General features: G+C 36.6%; 2 protein-coding genes across 18 annotated transcripts in view; one reads left to right on the top strand and one right to left on the bottom strand.

Moving 5' to 3' along the window:
* The window catches only part of CEP170 (centrosomal protein 170), a 145151-nt gene extending 125981 nt beyond the window's left edge, over positions 1-19170 (bottom strand). For 10 of the 11 annotated variants that reach the window (XM_036862997.1, XM_036862987.1, XM_036862978.1 and 7 more), the window contains exon 1: positions 18401-18652. The gene's annotated coding sequence lies outside the window, so the exon portion shown is untranslated. Of the gene's footprint in view, positions 1-18400; positions 18653-18741 lie in introns of those variants that run through there. The other variant, XM_036862940.1, reaches the window with a different exon arrangement.
* Positions 19171-19326: 156 nt separating this feature from the next.
* Positions 19327-21642, top strand: part of SDCCAG8 (SHH signaling and ciliogenesis regulator SDCCAG8) — a 268342-nt gene continuing 266026 nt past the window's right edge. For 6 of the 7 annotated variants that reach the window (XM_036863025.1, XM_036863052.1, XM_036863043.1 and 3 more), the window contains exon 1: positions 19327-19588. In XM_036863025.1, coding sequence (XP_036718920.1) covers positions 19522-19588 — 67 coding nt within the window. In that variant the 5' untranslated portion in view covers positions 19327-19521. The remainder of the gene's footprint in view (positions 19589-21642) is intronic. The other variant, XM_036863008.1, reaches the window with a different exon arrangement.

The following is a 21642-nucleotide window of genomic DNA, read 5'->3' on the forward strand; positions in this document are numbered from 1 at the left end:
ATTAATTAAATCTTGAAAAAACCAAATACATGTAGAGAAAAAACCTAATTTACAACTTTTGCCTAAAACAGCATTAAAAAGTAAAAAATTTTTTCGTTAAGGAAAATGAAGATGATATTCCAAATATCAATAGTCATATATTCTATATCTGAGTTTACTATATATTTTCAAAAGAAGACTTAGATTTGATGATATACTTTTCTACAAATTGTCTAGGCATTAAAAGTTTCTGCCAAAGGACAGGAATAAAGATACAGACGTAGAGAATGGACTTGAGGACACTGGGAGGGGGAAGGGAAAGCTGGGACGAAGTGAGAGAGTAGCACTGACATATATACACTACCAAATGTAAAATAGCTAGCTAGTGGGAAGCAGCTGCACAGCACAGGGAGATCAGTTCGGTGCTTTGTGACCACCTAGAGGGGTGGGATAAGGAGGGTAGGAGGGAGACGCAAGAGGGAGGGGATAATGGGAACATATGTATGCATATAGCTGATTCACTTTGTTATATAGCAGAAACTAACACAACACTGTAAAGCAATTATACTCCAATAAAGATGTTAAAAAAAAAGTTAATATTAAGGATGAAATTTTCCTATTTAAGGACTATTTCAGAGAAATAAGAATATGCATTTCAAAGACACAAAAGGAATTTTTTCAGTTTCTTGTACAACATCATGAAGACAAGGTATTTTTAAAACACCCTTCAAAGCATAAAAAAAAAAAATCTAAGAAGCAAACACTAAATGATTTATATGTAAATGCCTGTATAAAAAATCAGTTGATCTTCCTTTTGTTCATATAAACATCCTTCTAAAGGAAAAAAAAGAGTTTCTGCCAAGTTTTCTCTGCCAGTTTATGAAAAATGTAAAGGCTGACTTGTTTTCTTTTCTAGAACTGTACAACTTTGTTAAAACATAATTTTGTTGTTTTACACCAACAAATCAAGACTCAGATTCAAATATTTATCAAGTACCTTCTTTGTTCCAGTAACTATACTAGGTGCTTATACTTTCATACAAGCATGAATGAGACAAAACAAGCATGGGAGAAACATTTTTCCCTTGAAGAAAGCTGAAGTTAAATGACTTAACCAAGGTCACAAATCTAGTAGTAGTAAACAGGAGCTATCTGAATTCAAACCTGGGCTTTCATATACCAAGTTCAGGGGTTCTTCCACAACTAGTCGCCTTTGTATTTTCCTCAAGTATGCCTTAAAATGATGCTAGTGATGTCAATTCCTATAGAGGAAGATTTGGCTAAAGAGTTTGAATATGACTGAAAAGAACATATTTTTACCTAGTAACATGTTCTGTGACACTATCTTTTTACACAATAAACACTGACAGGTCATGCAAAATTCAATCTATTTTCAATCTACCTCTTAGCTTCCTGCTGGGCTACCAGTAGGTTCCAAGGTTTTCTCCCTGAGAAGTCCATAGACAAGGAAGAATCAATCAATTTATATTAAAATCAGAGACCAAAAATCAGTGATCCATCTAGAGGAATGGTACAAATTCAGTAAATCGGGGTACAGCATAGATCAGAAACCTAGAATTTGAAAGAACAGTAAACTATCTCTAAGCTCAAGGCACAACTATGAATCTGAAAAACTTTGTCAGGTCAACTATTACTAGGAGCAGGAAAAGGTGCACCAAGCTGTCTCAAAGAATTGAAAACAGAACCTACAGGAGGGAGTGACAATGGAAGAAAGCAGCTTGAGTTAAGGGTTTATAAGAGCCTGAAACGCAAATGTTTTTGAGTCACCTTTTTTAGTTCACTCTATGACAACAATGTCTCTTGTTTCTGTCATTCTTCTGTAATGAATTTCAGCATATAACTGCCTTATGTGCCATTTAAAAACTTTTTCTACTCTGATTCGAAAAGATACATGAAGCCCAATGTTCATAGTGGCACTGTTTACAATAGCCAAGACACGGAAGCAACCTAAATGTCCATCAACAGATGAAAGGATAAGATGTGGTATATATACACAATGGAATAGTACTCAGTTGTAAAAAAGAATGAAATAATGTCATTTGCAGCAACATGGATGGACCTAGAGATTATCACAGTAAGCAAAGTAAGTCAGAAAAAAAGACAAATACCATACGATATCTCTTATATGTGTAATCTAAAATATGATACAAATGAACTTATTTGTAAAACAGAAACAGACTCACAAACATAAAAAAGAAATGTAAGGGTAAGGTGTTACAAAGTGAGAGAGTGGCATGGATATATATACACTACCAAATGTAAAACAGATAGCTAGTGGGAAGCAGCCGCATAGCACAGAGAGATCAGTTCGGTGGTTTGTGACCACCTAGAGGGGTGGGATAGGGAGGGTGGGAGGGAGGGAAACGCAAGAGGGAAGAGAAATGGGAACATATGTATACGTATAACTGATTCACTTTGTTGTAAAGTGGAAGCTAACAGACCATTGTAAAGCAATTATACTCCAATAAAGATGTTAAAAAAAAAAGAAATGTATGGTTACCAAAGGGGAAAAGGAGTGGAGGAGGAATAAATTAGGAGTTTGGGATTAGCAGATACAAACTATTATGTATAAAACAGATAAACAACAAAGTCCTACTGTACACCACAGGAAACTATGTTAAATATTCTGTAATAAATCATAATATAAAAGAATATTAAAAAGAATATATATATGTATAACTGAATCACTTTTCTATACACCAGAAACTAACACAACATTGTAAATCAACTATACTTCAATGAAAAAAAAAAAAGAAAAACTTTTTCTAATTATCATCACTACCTTTTCTCATCTAATTCACTATAAATAAATTGTTTGGGAGGTGGGTATAAATCATTTCCACCGCAGTATCAGTACAACACATGAAAACTGAAATCAAAAGAATAACTAAGAAGTCTCAGAGTATGTTTTAGACAAGTATATATTTTATGAATGCATCACAGAAGCACTTATTCATTGTCTAATAACAAGTTGTTAATTACTAGCTTAAATTATGCACTATTTCTTTTTACCTTCATGTTAAATTACAATGCTCATAAATATTACAGTACTGTGCAATAGAACTTTGATGATAGAAGGGTTCTGTATCTACACTGTCCAGTACATAAGCCACAGGCCACATGTGAACTACTGAGCGCTTGAAATATGGCAAATGCATTTAAGATTTATTTTTTTTAATTTTAATTAATTTAAATGTAAATATTCACATACTGCTAGTGGGTACCCTAGCTAGCTCAGCTTTATACAAACAGGAATCACAAAATTACTTACATTAAGGATGGCTTTAGTTAAATACTTCATACCTTTAGAATAAAAACACACAGAACAGGAAGATGAAAAATAATTTATGTTGCAAAGAGAAATTTTGGTCTGATCAAACGAGCATAATGAGCTTCATATTTTTAATCATAAAGGTATACAGAATTCATACAAATTAGTAAATTACATTAAGCAATCAAGCCTATCTTTTGGCTGAAATTTTTCAAAAGTCATTTCAACTGTTACTATGTCCGAAAGTCTGTTCTTTCATACTTTATAATTCATTAAACTATTGATGCTTACAGAATTAGGTTCATCATTACCAGAAAACTATGAGGTATGTAATGGTTTTACTGGAAATAATTTGTAGTGTGAATATTTCTGAGAAGGCAATTCTTTCAGCAATTCTTTTAAGAGAGGGTATCTCCAGGCGTAGCTAAAGAATAATTCCCTATTGACATTTATTTCATTTGGAGAAGAGCTTCTGCAAGTTTGAGGATAAAAAGTGGCCAAAATAGATTAAAAGATTATTGGTATTTTTAGGAACAATTATTACTAGGAGATAATACTCTGAACCCAAATGAATATCAGGATATGTGGGGAAAAAGAAAAAAAAAGGTTTACCTTCTGAAAGCTTATTTCCTCAAGCCTTCCTTTCTTTCTCTGCTCAGCCCTCTTCATTTTTTTTTTTTTTTTCCATTTCTATACACCACTGCATACCATACAAACCCTCCAATTCCTCTGGTTCTCTTATTTATTTGTGACTCAATGGAACATAAACAGAAAACTGAAGAATATTCTAAATCTTTCACAGACACAATAAAGATTACTTTAAAAGTACACGGTAACCTTAAATTTTACATAGTGTAAGGCTTTCATTTTTACAAATGAACAAAATGAGACAGTAAGACTAAAGACTTGTCCAATGTCATATAGCTACATAGTAACAGCGCCAAAAGTAAAACGGAGATCAAACCCCTTGTACAAATTATTCCTTTATTTACACCATGTTGACAAAGTGTGTGTGTGTGTGTGTGTGTTTATCCTAAGATCAAGAAACAACCTCCAAAGTCATCTAAGACAGAAATAACTAAGCCGTCCTATTTTTCTGAAGCAGATATCTGATGACAGTATTTACTAAAAAAAAATATATGTTTTAATTTGTAAAACAATTTAGGCTTATAAAGGTGATTATCTCAAAAAAATGAAGTTGGTTCTCTCCTTCACATGACCCCCATTTTTTCCCCTGCAGTTTTGCAACTTTTGACAGACAAATAGTTTCCTATGACTGCATTAAACAGATAAAATTGTGTCACACTACTAAAGACCAACCTATGGGGTAAATGCCAGCAAAAGGAAAAATATATATTAAATTAATTAATCAGAGTCCTGTTGAGATTTCTATTAAATTTTTTTATTTGAAGTAGTTTACTGCTTCCATTACATGTTCGAGAGTCCATAAAAAAGATATAATAATCCTGCATTTCATAGATATCCATTAATTTCTTATTCATAGCCCATGGAGACTTAGATCAGACACTTTCACATGATCAAATAAAAATACTCAAAATATGAAAAGCAGTAAATAATTTTTATTTCCAGTAAGTGCCTAGAGACTCAGATTCATAAATTTCATAATTATTCTTCCCTGCTCTGGACATAAGCCCTTATTCCGTCCTTATTTTTAACACTGATATATTTGATAAAAATTTTGCTTTTGCATCCTTCATTTATTTTGGATCCAACACAGAAGGTTTACTCAAACTCTAATACATTTTTAAGAAGTGATCTTGATCATTATATTTGAATTTTGTCAAAAAGTAAACTTACTTTTTAGAGTATATGGTATATATACATTATCAGAGAAAGACTCAAATCTCCTAGTCAGAAAGCAATTTTATAACAGAACTCAGTACCCATATTGGTAAATTTGGATTTCCAAGGCCAAGGTAACTTTTGGATTTTGAGCATGATACCCTTAGACAGCAACTTATTTTAAAAAGTAGCTTTACTAGTTTTAATAAATGTTATTTCCTGTTAAGAAACTATAATCCAGTTCTTAAGACTAGCTCCTTTTGCACACAGCAAAGTTGGAATATAAAAATACAACTGCCTATTAGAATTAAGGATATCTTACCCTTTCAGAATCTATGTCCTTAAAATTAATGAACTTTCAAATAAAGGGAGTAATATATTATCATATGTTTTAAGAGCTTATTCTGTTTTAAAGGTAAGTTTTTGCATTTTGAAAATTTGTTTTACAAAAGAACTGTTAAGAATGTGTTTTAAAATGATTAAAAAGCATGAAAAAAATTTTAAAGCCTTGAAAAAGAAAATAAAGTACAGACAGTATATAATTCACCAAAAAGAGCTTTCCTTCCTTCTGTTTAGTGCTAGGCTTTAAAGACTAGTCTGCTTTTGCTAATCCACATCCTCACCTTTCAACCATTCTTGAATTTACCCTATCTTCTCAAGGTTTACTGAATTTTGTCCTCTCTCTTCCTCTCAACTGCCTTACTGAATCATGATCAAAAATGTCCTCATACTTGCTAAACCCAATGATCATTAATATTCCTATTACATGACCTCTCAGTATCTGTGACCATTCTTACCTTCTAGAAACATTACTTTGGTTTCTCTGACTTTCGTGGCCACTCCTCAATCTCTTTGAAAGTCTCTACTTTCTCTTCAAATCCGTGTTTTAAGGAGGTTACTTCCCAATACATGTTCATTTTGAGACTTCTTTGAAGCTACTGGACTTCAAATACGGTTTATTACATTAAGTCACACATCTAAGTTTCAAGTCAAAACCTCTTTTATAAGATGCAGACCTTAATTACTTATAAATCATTTTCAGTTCCAAGTCCCCACTCACCTGTCAGAATTAATCTGAAAAAAAAAATTGCATCTTCCCATCTTCTGAACAAAATCTGCCTTCCTCCTGTTTTCTCTATCTTGATAAATGGCAGTATCAACCACCCAGGTACTCTCTCTCGCAACCTCCCTTTATTTAGATAAATCACTGATGAAACGTGTACACGAAAACACTTATTTTCTAGTTCCTCAAAAAGACCCCTTCAGCTTGGACTGACTGGGTTGACAACATGGGAGAATAGGGATGGCGGAAATGGGCTGTAATTGTGAAGACTAAAGAGAAAGAAATTTAGAAAATACTACGGCACAGGAAATACACAATGTCTTGACTTAGAATGCTGAGGCTGGAGGGAAAAACTACAAATTGCACCCAAGAAAAAGAGAGAAAGGGAAGAACAACTCAGAGATTAGAAATCCTAGTGACAAAACCAGACACCTAAAATCAGATGAAAGAAATGGTTGTCAAGAGAGCATTCTTTGATGAAATATCCATCTTATACAAACCTCATATCTTTAGGGAGCAAGGGTTACGAACTTGCAATTAACCTAAACACCATTAGCAAAAATGGTGCCAGATTCCATTAATGAATTATGTTCTGAATGTCACTAACAATAATTACTAGACACTGAATAGCCCAATTCTCTTGTCCCTAAGCCACCCTCCCCAAATAAATTTTTGAATTTTACCTTATTTACCTTTCATTTAATTGCACTCTGTTTGTTCCCACCTCTCCAATTTACAAATTTTAAATTCCTTATTCCATATAGTACATCTTTAACATTCTGGAATTTGTCATATGAACCACTTAAAATCTTAGGGTCTAACCATGCTCTCTTACTGCAAGCAAAGGCTCTTTTTTTAGTGAATAGCCCAACACAGAATTTTTCACATAAGTGAAGGGTAGGGGAATAGTCGAAGTGGAAGGTAGTGAGATGGAGAACTGAGAAAAAATATTTCATTCCTGGATTTGCAACTGAAGGAAACAGCAGAATTACTAGATTAGAGAAACTGTGTATGTTTCGTTCAATAGCTCTTCAGCTTAATCAAAAACAAAAACCAAACTATCTACCATTCCTCTTCAAAAGCACACGCACACAGATGAACATACACACGATGAATACCCCTGTCCTCCAAAAGAGGAATAGCTCGGTGTCATCAGTGTCAATTTTGTAAGCTAGCTATTTACAGAAAAATTGAGTTCAGTAATACTACTGGAATAGAAAACAGTATATTTCATTTTTAAACTATTGTTTAATATGACAGTGGTTGTTAAAAATATTTCAAAAGCACATTCAGAAAACTTAAAACTGAAACAATTTCAAATGATTTAAGAACCCTTTTCTTACACACACACACACACAGACGTCTACAGTTTACTTGGAAATGGATCAAAATGTAAGATAAACTGACAAACAGACAATGGATTTATGACCAGATATGTGATAAAACTAACATAATATTAATGGTAGAATCAAGAGGGTGGGTATACGAGTAGTCACTATGAAACTGTTTCAATTTCCCTGTCTGCTTGAGAATTTTCATTAAAAATACTAGGAAAGAGATATGGGGATATATGTATAATGTAGCTGATTCACTTTGTTATAAAGCAGAAACTAACAAACCATTGTAAAGCAATTATACACCAATAAAGATGTTAAAAAAAATACTAGGAAAAAAATCCACAAGAACAATAATAAATCACATACACACAGGCCCTGTATTTAAAAACAAAAACTTATCTCACGAATTAACTCTGGTGAAAAGGAATAAATAGTTTAAAGAGTAAAAACTCTGAGACCAATATATGTAAAATCTAAGGAAGGTACCCAAAGGTGTACTGATAAAAAAAATTTACAGCCTTTAGTGTTTTCCACTGAACTGAAAAATAAAAATAAACTTACTATTCGACAACTAGTAGAGATAAGTATTAAAGATTTTTAAAAATAATAAATTAGAAACATAAAGACAAAAATGGCAAATCAAAAAGCTCATTCTGAAAAAAAAAAAAACGTACTAAAACCCCTGGCAGGGCTTCCCTGGTGGCGCAGTGGTTGAGAGTCTGCCTGCCAATGCAGGGGACACGGGTTCGAGCCCTGGTCTGGGAGGGTCCCACATGCCGCGGAGCAACTAGGCCCCTGAGCCACAATTACTGAGCCTGCGCGTCTGGAGCCTGTGCTCCGCAACAAGAGAGGCCGCGATAGTGAGAAGCCCGCGCACCGCGATGAAGAGTGGCCTCCACTTGCCACAACTAGAGAAAGCCCTCACACAGAAACAAAGACCCAACACAGCCATAAAAAATAAATAAATAAATAAATAAATAAAAACCCTGGCAGATTTTTCTTCTTCATTCCTCACAAATATTTAGCTTTATAAAAGGATGTAACTTGGACTTCCCTGGTGGTCCAGTGGTTAACACTCCGCGCTTCTACTGCAGGGGGTGCGGGTTTGATCCCTGGTCCCTGATTGGGGAACTAAGATCCTGCATGCCTCATGGTGCGGCCAGAAAAAAAGGTGTAACCACAGACATGATCTTTTCAATTTACAGAATAATTATATCTACAATTTTAGGCTTCTAAATTTGAAAACCTCAAGTGAATAAACTTCTAGGCAGATGAAAATGACATAAGTGACTCAAAAACAGATAGAAACTTGAATAGACCTGAAAACACTGTTAAAAACTAAGGCCTTAAATACCTGTTTGAGAGTTCCTTTGTCATCTTTTAGATCATAAATAAGTCAATAAACTCAGTTTAATCTCAATCAAAACCCCAAAAGGATTTTTTCAAATGAGCTTAACAAAATAACCCTAAAACACATCTGGAAAAAAAAAAAGCATACAAGGATAATGAGGTAAATTCTATGACACCAGAATAGGGTAAAGAGAAAAGTATCCATTTGTAAACAGATACTATAAACCTATGTTATAATACGTGGTAATAATATAGCAGTGTAGGAATAGGCAGCAATCAAATGGAATAAAAGATCCAGAAATAAATCTATGCATATTAAGAAGACATTTCAAATTGTGATAGATAATGAAGCGTCATGCAATACATGACAAAAGGCTATATATATGCCTAAATATATTTTAGATAAATTAACACATTTGCATGTAAAAATTCAAATCATAAATTCTACAAGAAAAAATATAGGTATGTATTCAATAAAATTTTGTGCAGTGGGATTACTTCATAAGAAAAAGAAAAAAGAAATTCAGCTATATACAAGTTAAAGATTTTTGCTGGGTAAAAATAACATAAACTTAAAAGGCAAATGGTAATCTTGGAAAAAGAAGTTGTTACAAGTGAATATGATGAGCTATTCACTAAAAATAAGAGCCTTTTATTTTAGAAATAAAAACAACCAATAAGCATTTTTTAAAAGCCTTTCAGATGTATTACTGATAAGAGAAATTTAAATAAGGTTTTTAGTTTATCAACTGGGCAAAAATTTTAAAAAGTTATGTAATACCCAGCAGTGGTGAAGCGTTCAAGAAACACAATTTCATACCCCAATGAGGGAGGTGTACTTTGGCAACAGACTGAGGTGGGGCGGGGGCGGATGGAGTATTATCAGTACGTTAGAAAATGAGAAAAGGTTTTAGAATTCTACATGTTCTTTGATACAATTCATTTCTTGAAATAGTAGGAAAGAAAAATACTGATCTGCACAGAAGTTCAGTTAGAAATGTCCACTATAGGGTTGTTTACAATTTTTAAAAACATCCTTAATTTCCATAAATTGTAAGCTTCGTAAAATGAAAGTTTAATCTCATGATAAAAGGTTATCAGATTAAACCAAAATAGACAAGAATATGTAACAGTGGTGTCACTAGCTAGTAGGATTTTAAGAATGTGTTCTTCCTGACTTAATGGTATTTTCTAGATATTTTGAAGTTATAGTCCTATGCCTAAAAAAGCTTACCACAGAAAGTCCTCTATTTGCAATGTTCCCTTTTCACCAAAATAAAGATTTTATACTTACTTCTCCATCATCAAGGGCATTCATTTCCCCTATCCTCTGTTTCGTGAAATCAGTTTCTAGCTGGCTGACTGGAGTTCACGACCCCTAATCAACCCTTGAGCTTTGAATCTGACAAATCCTTATCCAGTAAAAAGCTAGTTAAAATAGGAAAATGCTCTTTGTTGGCCTGGAAAAAAAGTAAGCTGGCCTGCTTACTTTTTTCTGACTTCATTCTCATTTAGACACTATGCTTAGATTTGAAAGATGTGCTTACGAATGGAGAAAGTTATTATTTCAAAGCCTCTTTCTGGCCTCATGTCCTTTCCTCCAACCCCAAGAGTATTGTAAAATGATGTACAAAACTGCCTATGGGGACAGAATGCACAAGAAGTGAAAAACTATTCTTACAGAGTGAGAATGAAAACATACTTCTATTCATCACCCAAACCAAAACATTTCTTCAAATCTAACACTATCAAGTGTTACCACACTTGGGGCACTGGGAAGGGGATCCCTACGTGCTATTATACCTTTCATGTCTTTTATATCTATCTCATTTGTTTTACAAAATAAACCTCTGAGGTAGCTGGACTACTGCCAGCTTTATTTTACAGATGGAGAAACTGAACTTCTGAAACGATGTGACATGCCCAAGATCACACAGTTAATGCCTCTGAGGCAATTCCTGATAGCAAATCCTTCTCAGTGAACAGCCACCATCTCCCCTGTACAAATCTCAGTAGCGGAAGCAGCCACATCCATCCACCTAAGAAACTGCAGCAATATATCTGTGAGTAAAACTTTGTTCACAGCTTTAGATTTAGTAGTTTCTGGGGGAGAATAATAACGAACATCTCGGGAATTCCCTAATAGTCCAGCGGTTAGGACTCGGCACTTGCACTGCAGTGGTCCGGGTTCAATCCATGGTTGGGGAACTAAGATCCTGCAAGCCGCATGGCATAGCCAAAAAAAAAAAGAACATCTTCACTGATAAATGAGAATAAAGACAGGTCTGATAATAACTTTTTCAGAGATAGTTAACAAGGAAAAAGGATATAACCTGATTTCTTAAGAAATGTTTAAGTGATTAAAGGTGGTATAGTTGACTCCTTATCTCTAAACATACTTTTTAAAAAAAATTTTTACTTTATTTTATTTTATTTTGGCCGTACCTCGCAGCTTGCGGGATCTCAGTTCCCCAACCAGGGATCAAACCTGTGCCCCCTGCAGTGGAAGCGCAGAGTCCTGACCACTGGACCGCCAGGGAAGCCCCTAAACATACTTTCTTTACTTGTCTTCGGGGACACCACACTCATTACCTCACTGGCCACCTCTTTTCAGTCCTTGATGGCTCCTTCTCTCTTGCTAAGCTTTCACTATTGGAGAGTATCAGGTACAATTCTTTCTTGGACCTCTTAATCTAATTACTCTCAAACTCTCAACCTAAGTGATGTCTTCCAGTCCTAGAGCTTTAAATATGGTCTACTGGTGATGCTTAAAATTTAAATATCTTCAGTCCCAACCTCTCCTCTGAAATCTAGACTTGAATATTCAACTGCCTACTTGATTATCTCCACTTGGACATTTAATAGACATTTCAAACCTAACATGTCCAAAACTCTTGATTTTTTAAAACCAGAATCTAATAACTTTCACTATCTCCACCACTACCACTCTAGTCTAAACCATTAACACCTCAGTTTAAAGTATTCCAATTGTCTCTTAACTCATCTCCCTGTTCCCATTCTTTTCCCCTCCAGTCTATTATCTACAAAACAGCCAGAACCATATTTTAAAAATGTAAGTCAATTCTTTTGTCACTCCTCTTCTCAAAACAGTCCAATGAACTCCCAAGGCATTTTAAATAAAGGCAACCAATACAATCTCTATCCAAACTCGTTTCCTCCTATTCTTCCTTCCTCTTGCTCACTCATCTCCAGCCAGTGGCCTCTTTGTTCTCTGAATTCATTCATCCCTTTCCTGTCTCAGGACCAGAGCACTCTCCAGATATCTACATGGTGTGCTTCCTTACATAATATAAGTCTCTGCTAAATGACACCTTCTCAAAGAGTGGTATTCCCTAACCAGTCACTAAAATAGTAGCTCTCAAGATGCCGCTTTTTTGTATAAAGAGGCTATCTTTTGTGTAAAAGGAGGTAAGTAGGTTAAAAATATATACTGTATTTACTTAAATTGAAAACAAATTCACTGGAAGGATACATGAAAAGTTACCTATTAACTCAGCAGATAGGGTAGATAGGTGAGAAGATTTTTCACACTGTTTGTTTTTAAAATATTGTTTGATTTTTTTTGAACCATTTTAATGTGTTATTTGAATGACTATTTAAAAATAAATAAAAAATAGTCCATCACTCTATCCCTTTACTCTGATTTATTTTTACTCACAGCACCTACGCTTACTTGACTTCATATCATATAATTATATAATTATCCATATCCCCACCAGACAGTAAGCTTCAACCAACTCCCTTAGTACTAGAGAATATAATGATTTTCTCCTTAATTAAAAACAAACAAAACATTAAAATGGTTTTCATTATCTTTGTGTCACCTTTTTCCTCCAGCATACTTTATTTATGTAACTTTTATTCTATTTATAAATTTGCATGGTATGCCCTTGGCTATATCCAATACATGCACAAGATGAAGACATAAGAGGGCTTGCTTGTTAAATTTATAAATGTCAAAAAGCCAGGAAGAGAAGCTAATCCCTTGGATGACAGAATCATTATTCAAGAAGGTTCCAAGGACTTCCCTGGTGGCGCAGTGGTTAAGAATCCGCCTGCCAAAGCAGGGGACATGGGCTCGAGCCCTGGTCTGGGAAGATCCCACATGCCACGGAGCAACTAAGCCCATGCGCCACAACTACTGAGCTTGTGCTCTAGAGTCCATGCTCCACAAAAAGAGAAGCCACCACAATGAGAAGCCGGCGCACCACAACGAAGAGTAGCCCCCACTCACCACAACTAGAGAAAGCCTGTGTGCAGCAACGAAGACCCAACGCAGCCAAAAATAATAAAATTTAAAAAAAGATCTCAAGTTTTAACTACACTCAAGTAGATGATATTTAGAAAGGTTAAAGGTACATATTGTTTAAAAAACATCATCTACATGTATATACAGAATGAGAAAGATCTTAACATACAAAAGATGCGGGTTTATGTTGCCTGCATCAGTGATTTACAGACAAATTTTTCAAAAAACAAAATGGGAAACAACAAAAGGCGAACTTTTTATTGCTTATTTAAAAACACGAAAACAAAACCCGAAGATAAATATCTAAAGAAACCTACCACCTACTAACACTATCATTTCATAAAAAAAGGTTATTTTAACATTAGAAAAGTAGAAATACAGAATGTAAAAAAAGTAATCCCTTGAATTGGATAAATATAACCTGAAAAGCCACATAACATTTTTCTCTCATTTTTTTGCTTAGAACTGGCAAGACATTACTGTTGTTAGACTTAATGAAATTTTAGACCGTAAACACAAGTATATAGCTTGAATTAAGAAAAGGGGTAATTTCACTACACTGTATTCAGACCACAACTGCAGAACTAAAGCTGGAAACAGAATCAGAACAAAAAAGAATAGCACTGACAAAACTGATTGTATCTAGTGACAGAGATGAGGAAGGTAAAGGAAACTGTATCACATGAAGTTGTAGGGGTTGTAGTATTTAATTTAGAAGAAGGAAAACTTAACAGAGACCCAATATATTGAGAAAAACCTTACTGTATCTTACTCTTAAAGATAGAACTGCAACCAATGGAAGAAGTTACACAGTAAAGCAGATACTAGCTCAGTTTAGTAAAATCTATTACATTTTTCAAAAGCGAAATTACCATCCTATGCCCATTTTTTCATGGAAGTGTTTCTCATGGAAAAGCTGGACTCGGTAAGATCTCAGGGATATTAGTAGTAAGCAGCACATTGTTTGAGATGATTTCTAAAGTCTCCTCTAATTCTAAAATTTTGTGAATTAGAAGGGAATAAATGTTGCCTTTTTTAACTTACTGAAAAAGATGAGTGGAAAGAATTTTGGCTTTAGTCAAAAAGACAAAGGTTCAGTTACAGGCTTTACCACTTAATAATGTGTGACAGAGAGGCAAAATTATTCACTAACTCTGGACCTCAAGTATTCTCAACTTTAAGTGTAAAATACCTTACTTACACAACTGCTGCATGAATTATGCATAGACACACACAATGTCTGGCACTTAGTAAGTGCTTAATACATAGTAGGTATTACTCACTTATTCAGTAAATATTATGTCCCAAAGGGTAATATTTTCTATTATTTATTAGCCATTTATATACTTAAATAAGGACTTACTCTCTGCTGTCTCATTCTTTGCTTTTCAAACCTAAGCAATGCACGCTTAGGATTCATTTCCACTTCTATGCTTCACATAATCTCTATTGGATCTAAAAAATTTTTATAACCTTGCTTTTGTTGGTTTCCTTTCTAACTTTGACACAAAAGTGGGGTTTATTTTTAGTACATGTCAAATATGTCATTCATTTTGGCAAAAAAAATTATAATATACTGTTGCATAATCATTTCAACTAAACTGGACTATATATCCAGTTTAATCAAGCCTACTACCAGATAGATGTTTTCTTACTCTTTTAGATAGCCCACACTGGCTACCTCATTGCTGAGCACTTCCCTCAAGAAATATCTGAGTAAATAAAGACCCATTTCACCAAGGGTAGTTATTAGAAATCTTGGTTATTAACAAAAGTTTATGAAATAAAAATAGTCTGAGGTTTCTCCCCATTAGATGAAACCCATTTCTTACTGAAACATCTCAACACTTAATGCTCCAGCCAATATTATCTACCCACCAAAATTTTTCAGATGGTATTTAATTCCTTTTTTTCTTATACTTGCAAAATAATTGACAACTATACAGATATTTTAGTTGGCAATTTAATATCATGCTGTCTGTTAGATATTTATTAGAACAGTGTACTGCTTAACCCCCCAATGTTCGTGATAAAGAAAAAAATAATCAGTACAGAATTTTGTTGAATAAAAAACATGTTCACAAGTTTAAACATATACAGTATTCAGTACTAGATGAATGATATCAGATGCAACAATAAAACTAGTTTTTGGGGTTTTTTTTTTTTAAGTGATAAAAGGAAACAAGAAACTGATACTTGTAACAAATCCCTAAGCATAGAGTTTTTAAAAGCACTTTGATATTTACATTAATAGACATAACGCATGATAATTTTACAGTGTAAAGTTGGAAAACATGCAAATGGTTATCTACTTCCATACAAATAGCACACCATGAAATTTAACAGTAAAATACACTTCAAGTTTGATTTAATATAATTCCACGTGGTGAATTACAGATTATTTTTTAAGTAAACTGAAATTTAAGAGATATACTAATTCTTTTTTAAAATGTCTATTAAAATACAACTAAAAATAGAACTACCATATGACCCAGCAATCCCACTACTGGGCATACACCCTGAGAAAACCATAATTCAAAAAGAGACATGTACCACAATGTTCACTGCAGCACTATGTACAATAGCCAGGACGTGGAACCAACCTAAATGCCCACTGACAGATGAATGGATAAAGAAGATGTGGCACATATATACAATGGAATATTACTCAGCCATAAAAAGAAATGAAACTGAGTTATTTGTAGTGAGGTGGACGGACCTAGAGTCTGTCATACAGAGTGAAGTAAGTCAGAAAGAGAAAAGCAAATACCATATGCTAACACGTATATATGGAATCTAAAAAAAAAAAATTAAAAAAAAATGGTACTGATGAACCTAGTGGCAGGTGAAGACGTAGACACAGAAAATGGACTTGAGGACACGGGGGAGTGGGGGTGGGAGGGCAAAGCTGGGGCAAAGTGAGAGTAGCATCAATATATATACACTACTGAATGCAAAATAGTTAGCCAGTGGGAAGCAGTAGCATAGCGCAGCGAGATCGGCACGGTGCTTTGCAATGACCTACAGAGGTGGGATAGGGAGGGTGGGAGTGAGGCTCAAAGGGGAGGGGATATGGGGATATATGTATGCATATGGCTGATTCACTTTGTTGTACAACAGAAACTAACACAGTATTGTGAAGCAATTATACTCCAATAAAGATCTATTAAAAAAAAAAGTCTATTAAAATATAATGTAGTATTAAGGGATAAAAAGTATAAGACAACAAAAAAGCACTTTATGGCAAAATCAACTTAATAAAAGAGCACAAATTCAATTTTAATAAAAAAATTCAACATGAATTTTTTCCTCAAAAAGTAAGCTCTTGTTTAAATTGAAAATAATAAAATTCATTAACTGAAGAAAAGTTAACTTCATGGGTTCTTGTTATGTAGCAATTTCATTTTTCACAGAGTTTATAGAGTTGATCATATTATAAAATACTACCGAATAGCAGAAAATATTATTAAAATATGGTTACTGATAAGAAGTAGGGAAAAAATTCCAACAGTTTCCATTTTTATGAAAAGCCCATGTTAAGACATCTCTTCCTATATCAGTAAGTTAATTTACAAAACTATAATTCCACTTCATTAGAGTTATTACTTTCACATCAAAAGAAAAAGACTAGACTAATACAACTATGAGGTATCAATGAACTTGATTGTCACAGACAACTCAAAGAGCATGCAGAGAAGCTTTCCATAAATTTTCACAGGGTAGGAGGACTAGGGGACACAGCTGAAAGAGCACACTGCAGAAGAGACCTTGGTTTTATTTGACTCTGCCTTTCATTAGCAGTTTGGCTTGGACAGCCAAGTCAGTTAACTTTCCAAGTTTTAATGTCTTCCTCTTTCTCTGTCAAATGCATTTAGACTCTTCAGTTTTAAAACACCAAAATTCTACAATATCTGCAAAGTTAGGAAAAAGTAAAAGCAGCACTGGTTTTACTTTTTAAAGAACAATGGCAGAAAAATACAATATGGTTTGCAACTTGCAATGTAATATTTCCAGAGCTGAATTCCTAAATCATTGCGGCATACCCAGCTAGGGTTATATCAGTGAAGATCTGGATACCGTATTCATAATGTCACTCTCTCCTCTCACATCATTCCTCCACCTGCTCCTCCCCATCCTGCTTTAATCTCTCTTTTGCTTGTTTTAACGCCAGCAAACGGTTGTAAGCTTAATAATCAAATCCTTTTAAAAGATGTATTTTCAATCAAGTATGTTATCTGCTTCACCACATTTCTCCCAATTGGGTGAATTTTCATTAAGAGGATAAAAGTATGAATAAAAAATTCAGAAACAGAAATGTACCAGGCCTATGTTTTATTTTGAATGCTCAAAAAACAAAACGGAAAGATGTATCCTAACCTATTCCCTTAGGAACGTGAATGTGTTACCCACCCTATGAAAAAACATTCTGCTGGTTCATTTTCCTGCTACACAAACAGCTTCGTCGTCAGGCCCTTCCTGGTCCATTCTTCATCGTGAGCTAGTAATTTTATATTGATCACCTTGGCAATGCTTGGACATGCACTGTCCTTGTCTTCCAGGAGCTTACATTCTCCAAGTAAAACTCCGCTAAACACTAAAAAACAGATACTATGACTTAGGGTACAAATCCCACATCTTCCCGCCCCTTGTTAGGCAGCTGCTAATTTTTCTTTTCCTTACATAAAATGAAGGGACCCATGCCAAAGCCCACATTTGAATCTCAGGACAATGAAGTCGACAGGAAGCTACTCTCTCCTCCCCCGGGTTACTACGGAGCCACAGCCTGAGCGGGTGCTGTCGCCTGGCGGGGTGCGTGACACCACGTCTTCCACGCCCTCCCACCGCGTCCGAAAGGCTCCTCGCCGGACCACCCCAAACCGCCCCACACACTAAAACCAACCACACAAAAAGAATCGACAATGGGAGCTGCTCCGATCGGGAAAACCCCTTCTCCAGCAGCAGCGCAGCCATTCCTTCCGCTGCTCCGCCCGCACCCCTGCAAACTGCTGGGGCGGAGGGGGCTGCACAAAGCCAGGAGAGCCAGAGACGACTCAATACGTGGACACTTGCAGGGGAAGCCGGGCCGCAGGGCCCGGGGACGCAGGGTTGGGGGACGGTGGGGGGGGAGGGGCGCCCCCGCCGAGTCCCAGGTCCGGGGCGGGGGCGGCGCGCGAAGCCTCAGGGAAGCGCCCCTCGCCGCCGGCCCGCAACCCCTCCCGCCGCGGGCCGCGCCCGAGCCCCCGCTGCAAACCCGAGGAGAAGGATGTGGAAAGGCGGAGGCGACGGCATCGGAGCGCATCACTTACCCCTCACTGCTGAGAGGGACCGGACGGGGGGGCGGGGCGCGCCGCGTCCCGTGAGTCTCTCGCAAGCGTCCTCCCCCACCCTGTCGTCGTCGCTGCCGCCGCCGCCGCGGTCAAGCTCTCGGCCCCTCGGCGCCGCTGGGCAATAACGTTATTCCGCACACGCTCCGCACATAGCGGTAACGGCAAGGAGCGGCCGCCCAGTGCGCAGGCGCCCGGGGAGAGGGCGAGGAGCCCGGCCCTACCCCTGGTCCGGCCCTGTCCCTGCGAACTCCTACTGCGCAGGCGCCAAGCACAGACAATGAAAAGGGGTTGTGTGTGTGTGTGGGGGGGGGGGTTCTCACCCTCAGGCCTCTCCAGCTGCCGACTGCGCAGGCGTACACCAAAGACCAGCTTCAACAATGAAGAGGACCCGGGCTTTAGCTGGGACCGCAACCGGCAAGGACTACAGTTCCCAGCTGGCAGTGCGCCAACTCCAAGCTGTGGTCGGGTCGCTGGGCGTGCTAAGATTGGTAGTGTCAGCCGCCTTCACGATCTACGCTGTTTGGGAGATTCAGAGCTTCTTTTTCTTGAGAATTTATTTGGCGGTGTTGGCAGATGTTGCGGCTGAAGGGTGTTGAGCTTGTTATTTGCGTTCTTGAGAAGGGTCAAGGATCAACTACATATAAGCGAGTTTAGAAGAGGAAAGGCTTTCAGTGAGCCCTTTCTGTCAGTTAGGTGGTCCAGACAGCAGGATGGGATGAAGACAGGACTAAGCCTGGCTGGGCTACCGAAATGGGCGGAGCCTCCAAGGAGTCTCTTGGCAACCGGAACTGGCCGCCAAACCGCCAAAGCTTGAGCTTGGAGCGCGTTGCCCTCTGGGAATTGTAGTGTCATTGGGAGGGCTCTTAGGAACTTCGACACTGTAGACCCGGACACTGCGGACTACAACTTCCGACGTCCACCACGGGGGCCCGTGGGTGGGAAGAGTCCGGAGAGCTCCGTCCGGGATTCTGTGCTCCCCAGTGACAGCAGCAGCAGGAAGTCGGTGGGCCCCTTCCGGGGGCTGAGGCCTCTTGCTCTCCGAGGGGAGAACACTGGACACTTCCCCACGCAACTCCCATCTCTGGGCCCCGAGTGTGTTCATGGCGAAGTCCCCGGAGAACTCTGCCCTGGAGGAGATTCTGGGGCAGTATCAGCGGAGTCTCCGGGGTGAGTTGCTCGGAATCTCTGTGCCCTAGCCCCTTGATAGCAGGGCCTAATGGGCGGGAGCTGACCAGGTGCGTTTCCTAACACCTTGGTTCGGCCCTAGCCAGAACGCAGAGGAAGAAGATGGATGTTGCTGTGGAAAGATTAAATAGTTGTGTTTGTTTTTACGTTTAAGCAACGTTGTTTCCCTTGATTCCCACAGTTACCTGAACCAACTGCCTGATCTTGGGCGTCTTTTTTACCCGACGCCCGCAGAAACTCTTGGACGGCTCAATGCCAGTTTTGCCCAGTTCCCATACTTCTCTTTATAATCCAGTAAATTCCTGATGCGCTCTTTTTACACATTAAAATTGTGGTGTAGTGGATTGAATGTGACTTATTGGACCAGGAAAAAAAAACTCTAATAATTATTTTAATCACAACAGCTTCTATTTAGTGGTCTAGGCTATTTACATACATTAAAAATCACTTAAAACTTACAGTCTTATCAATGTCCCTCTTCTACACATGGGGAAATAGAGGTGCAAAGAGGTTAAGTTAGGCCAAAGCCAACACAGCTAGTTAGTGGCAGAGCCAGATATTAGATTCAGTTAGGCCTGTCTGCCTTAAAAGCCTATATTTTTCTTTATTAATCATATTACAATTACTATTACTGAAACGTTTTTTAGTTAATTCAGATTTTATTACTATAGTACCCTATGAGTATCTGTAGAAGTGATACACTTGTAGATAGCTCTATCATCTTGAACATCATATATAACATCTAGAAACCTCATTTCTCTTATTTTAAAGTAGAAGTTATGATATTGTCTACAGGGTTCTTGTGAGGAGCAAATAAAATAATTCACATAAAGCAGTGATTTTCAGGCTTTTTTTTTGTTTTTTAATCTTAGCCATAAGCAAGAAATATATTTTATATGGGACATAGACATGTAGACTAAAAGAAAAGTTTCATTAAAGAATATTTATTCTACTAGATGTAATTCACTCTACTTTCTGTTCTTTTGCATTTTCTTAACCATTTAGGCCATGACCAACAGCTTAAAAAATATTTAAAGCATTTAAAACACTGACTCATTAATTTAGTGCCTACTATATGTTAGACATACCAAATGCTGGGGATACCATAAGGAACTAGACAACGTGACTGTCCTCAGGGAGCCTCTGGATTAATGCAGTGAAGCACGATAAACAAAATAATTACAGATTACTATGATAAAAAAGAAGGGTAAAGATCAGTGCTTGGTACATAAGCACTCATTAAATGTTAGCTGCTATTTATAATTGGTACTTGTAGCAAAGTGAAGATTTTTCAAGGAGATTAGCAAATTTATCTTCTAGTGAGTCTAGACTTTGAAAGGGTTATTATTTACTGTTTCCATCTGTCAACAGTGTTACAAACTGTCAACATTCTCAGTATTCAAACTGCAAGAATAAAATAATTGGTCTGAATGAATACCTTCATCAGCCTACTGATGTTTCAAGAGCTGTTAGATACAGAAATAACCACTTCTAACTTTTCATTTGAAAGCAAGAAAAATACTGTGCACAATAATACCAGTGGCATTTAATTTTTGAGGTTGGTAAAAAAATCTTGTTTTCCGTTATGTTTCTCCTAGTGCTTCTCCTCCTTTGACCTTAATTTGAACCTTTATTTAAGTATTAGAGGCTATTTAATATTAGATTTGATGCAGTAGTTAATTTCAAACTAATGTTATAGTACTATATTTAATACCCATGATACTGCTTTCAGTAATTATAGAGTGAAGAGTTTTTATTCAAAGATAATTCATTTTAAAATAAATTTAAAATTTAGTGTTATAACAATATAAAGTAGTGAAAACATTTATAATCAAGAGCAAATAAAGCAGAGAAAAAAGTTAAAGTTTGTTTTTTATTAATTTTTAGTGATAGTTTTAACAATGAATCAAGAAATGAAACTTGAAATTTTTCACGGGTTTTCAGGACTTATTTTATTGTTTATTAAGTAGCATTTTAATTTTTAGGTTTATTTAGTTTATATAATAGCTTATGGAAGGAAACAGAACTAATACTGA

Source organism: Balaenoptera musculus, chromosome 1 (assembly GCF_009873245.2).
Source record: "Balaenoptera musculus isolate JJ_BM4_2016_0621 chromosome 1, mBalMus1.pri.v3, whole genome shotgun sequence".
Lineage (NCBI taxonomy): Eukaryota > Metazoa > Chordata > Mammalia > Artiodactyla > Balaenopteridae > Balaenoptera > Balaenoptera musculus.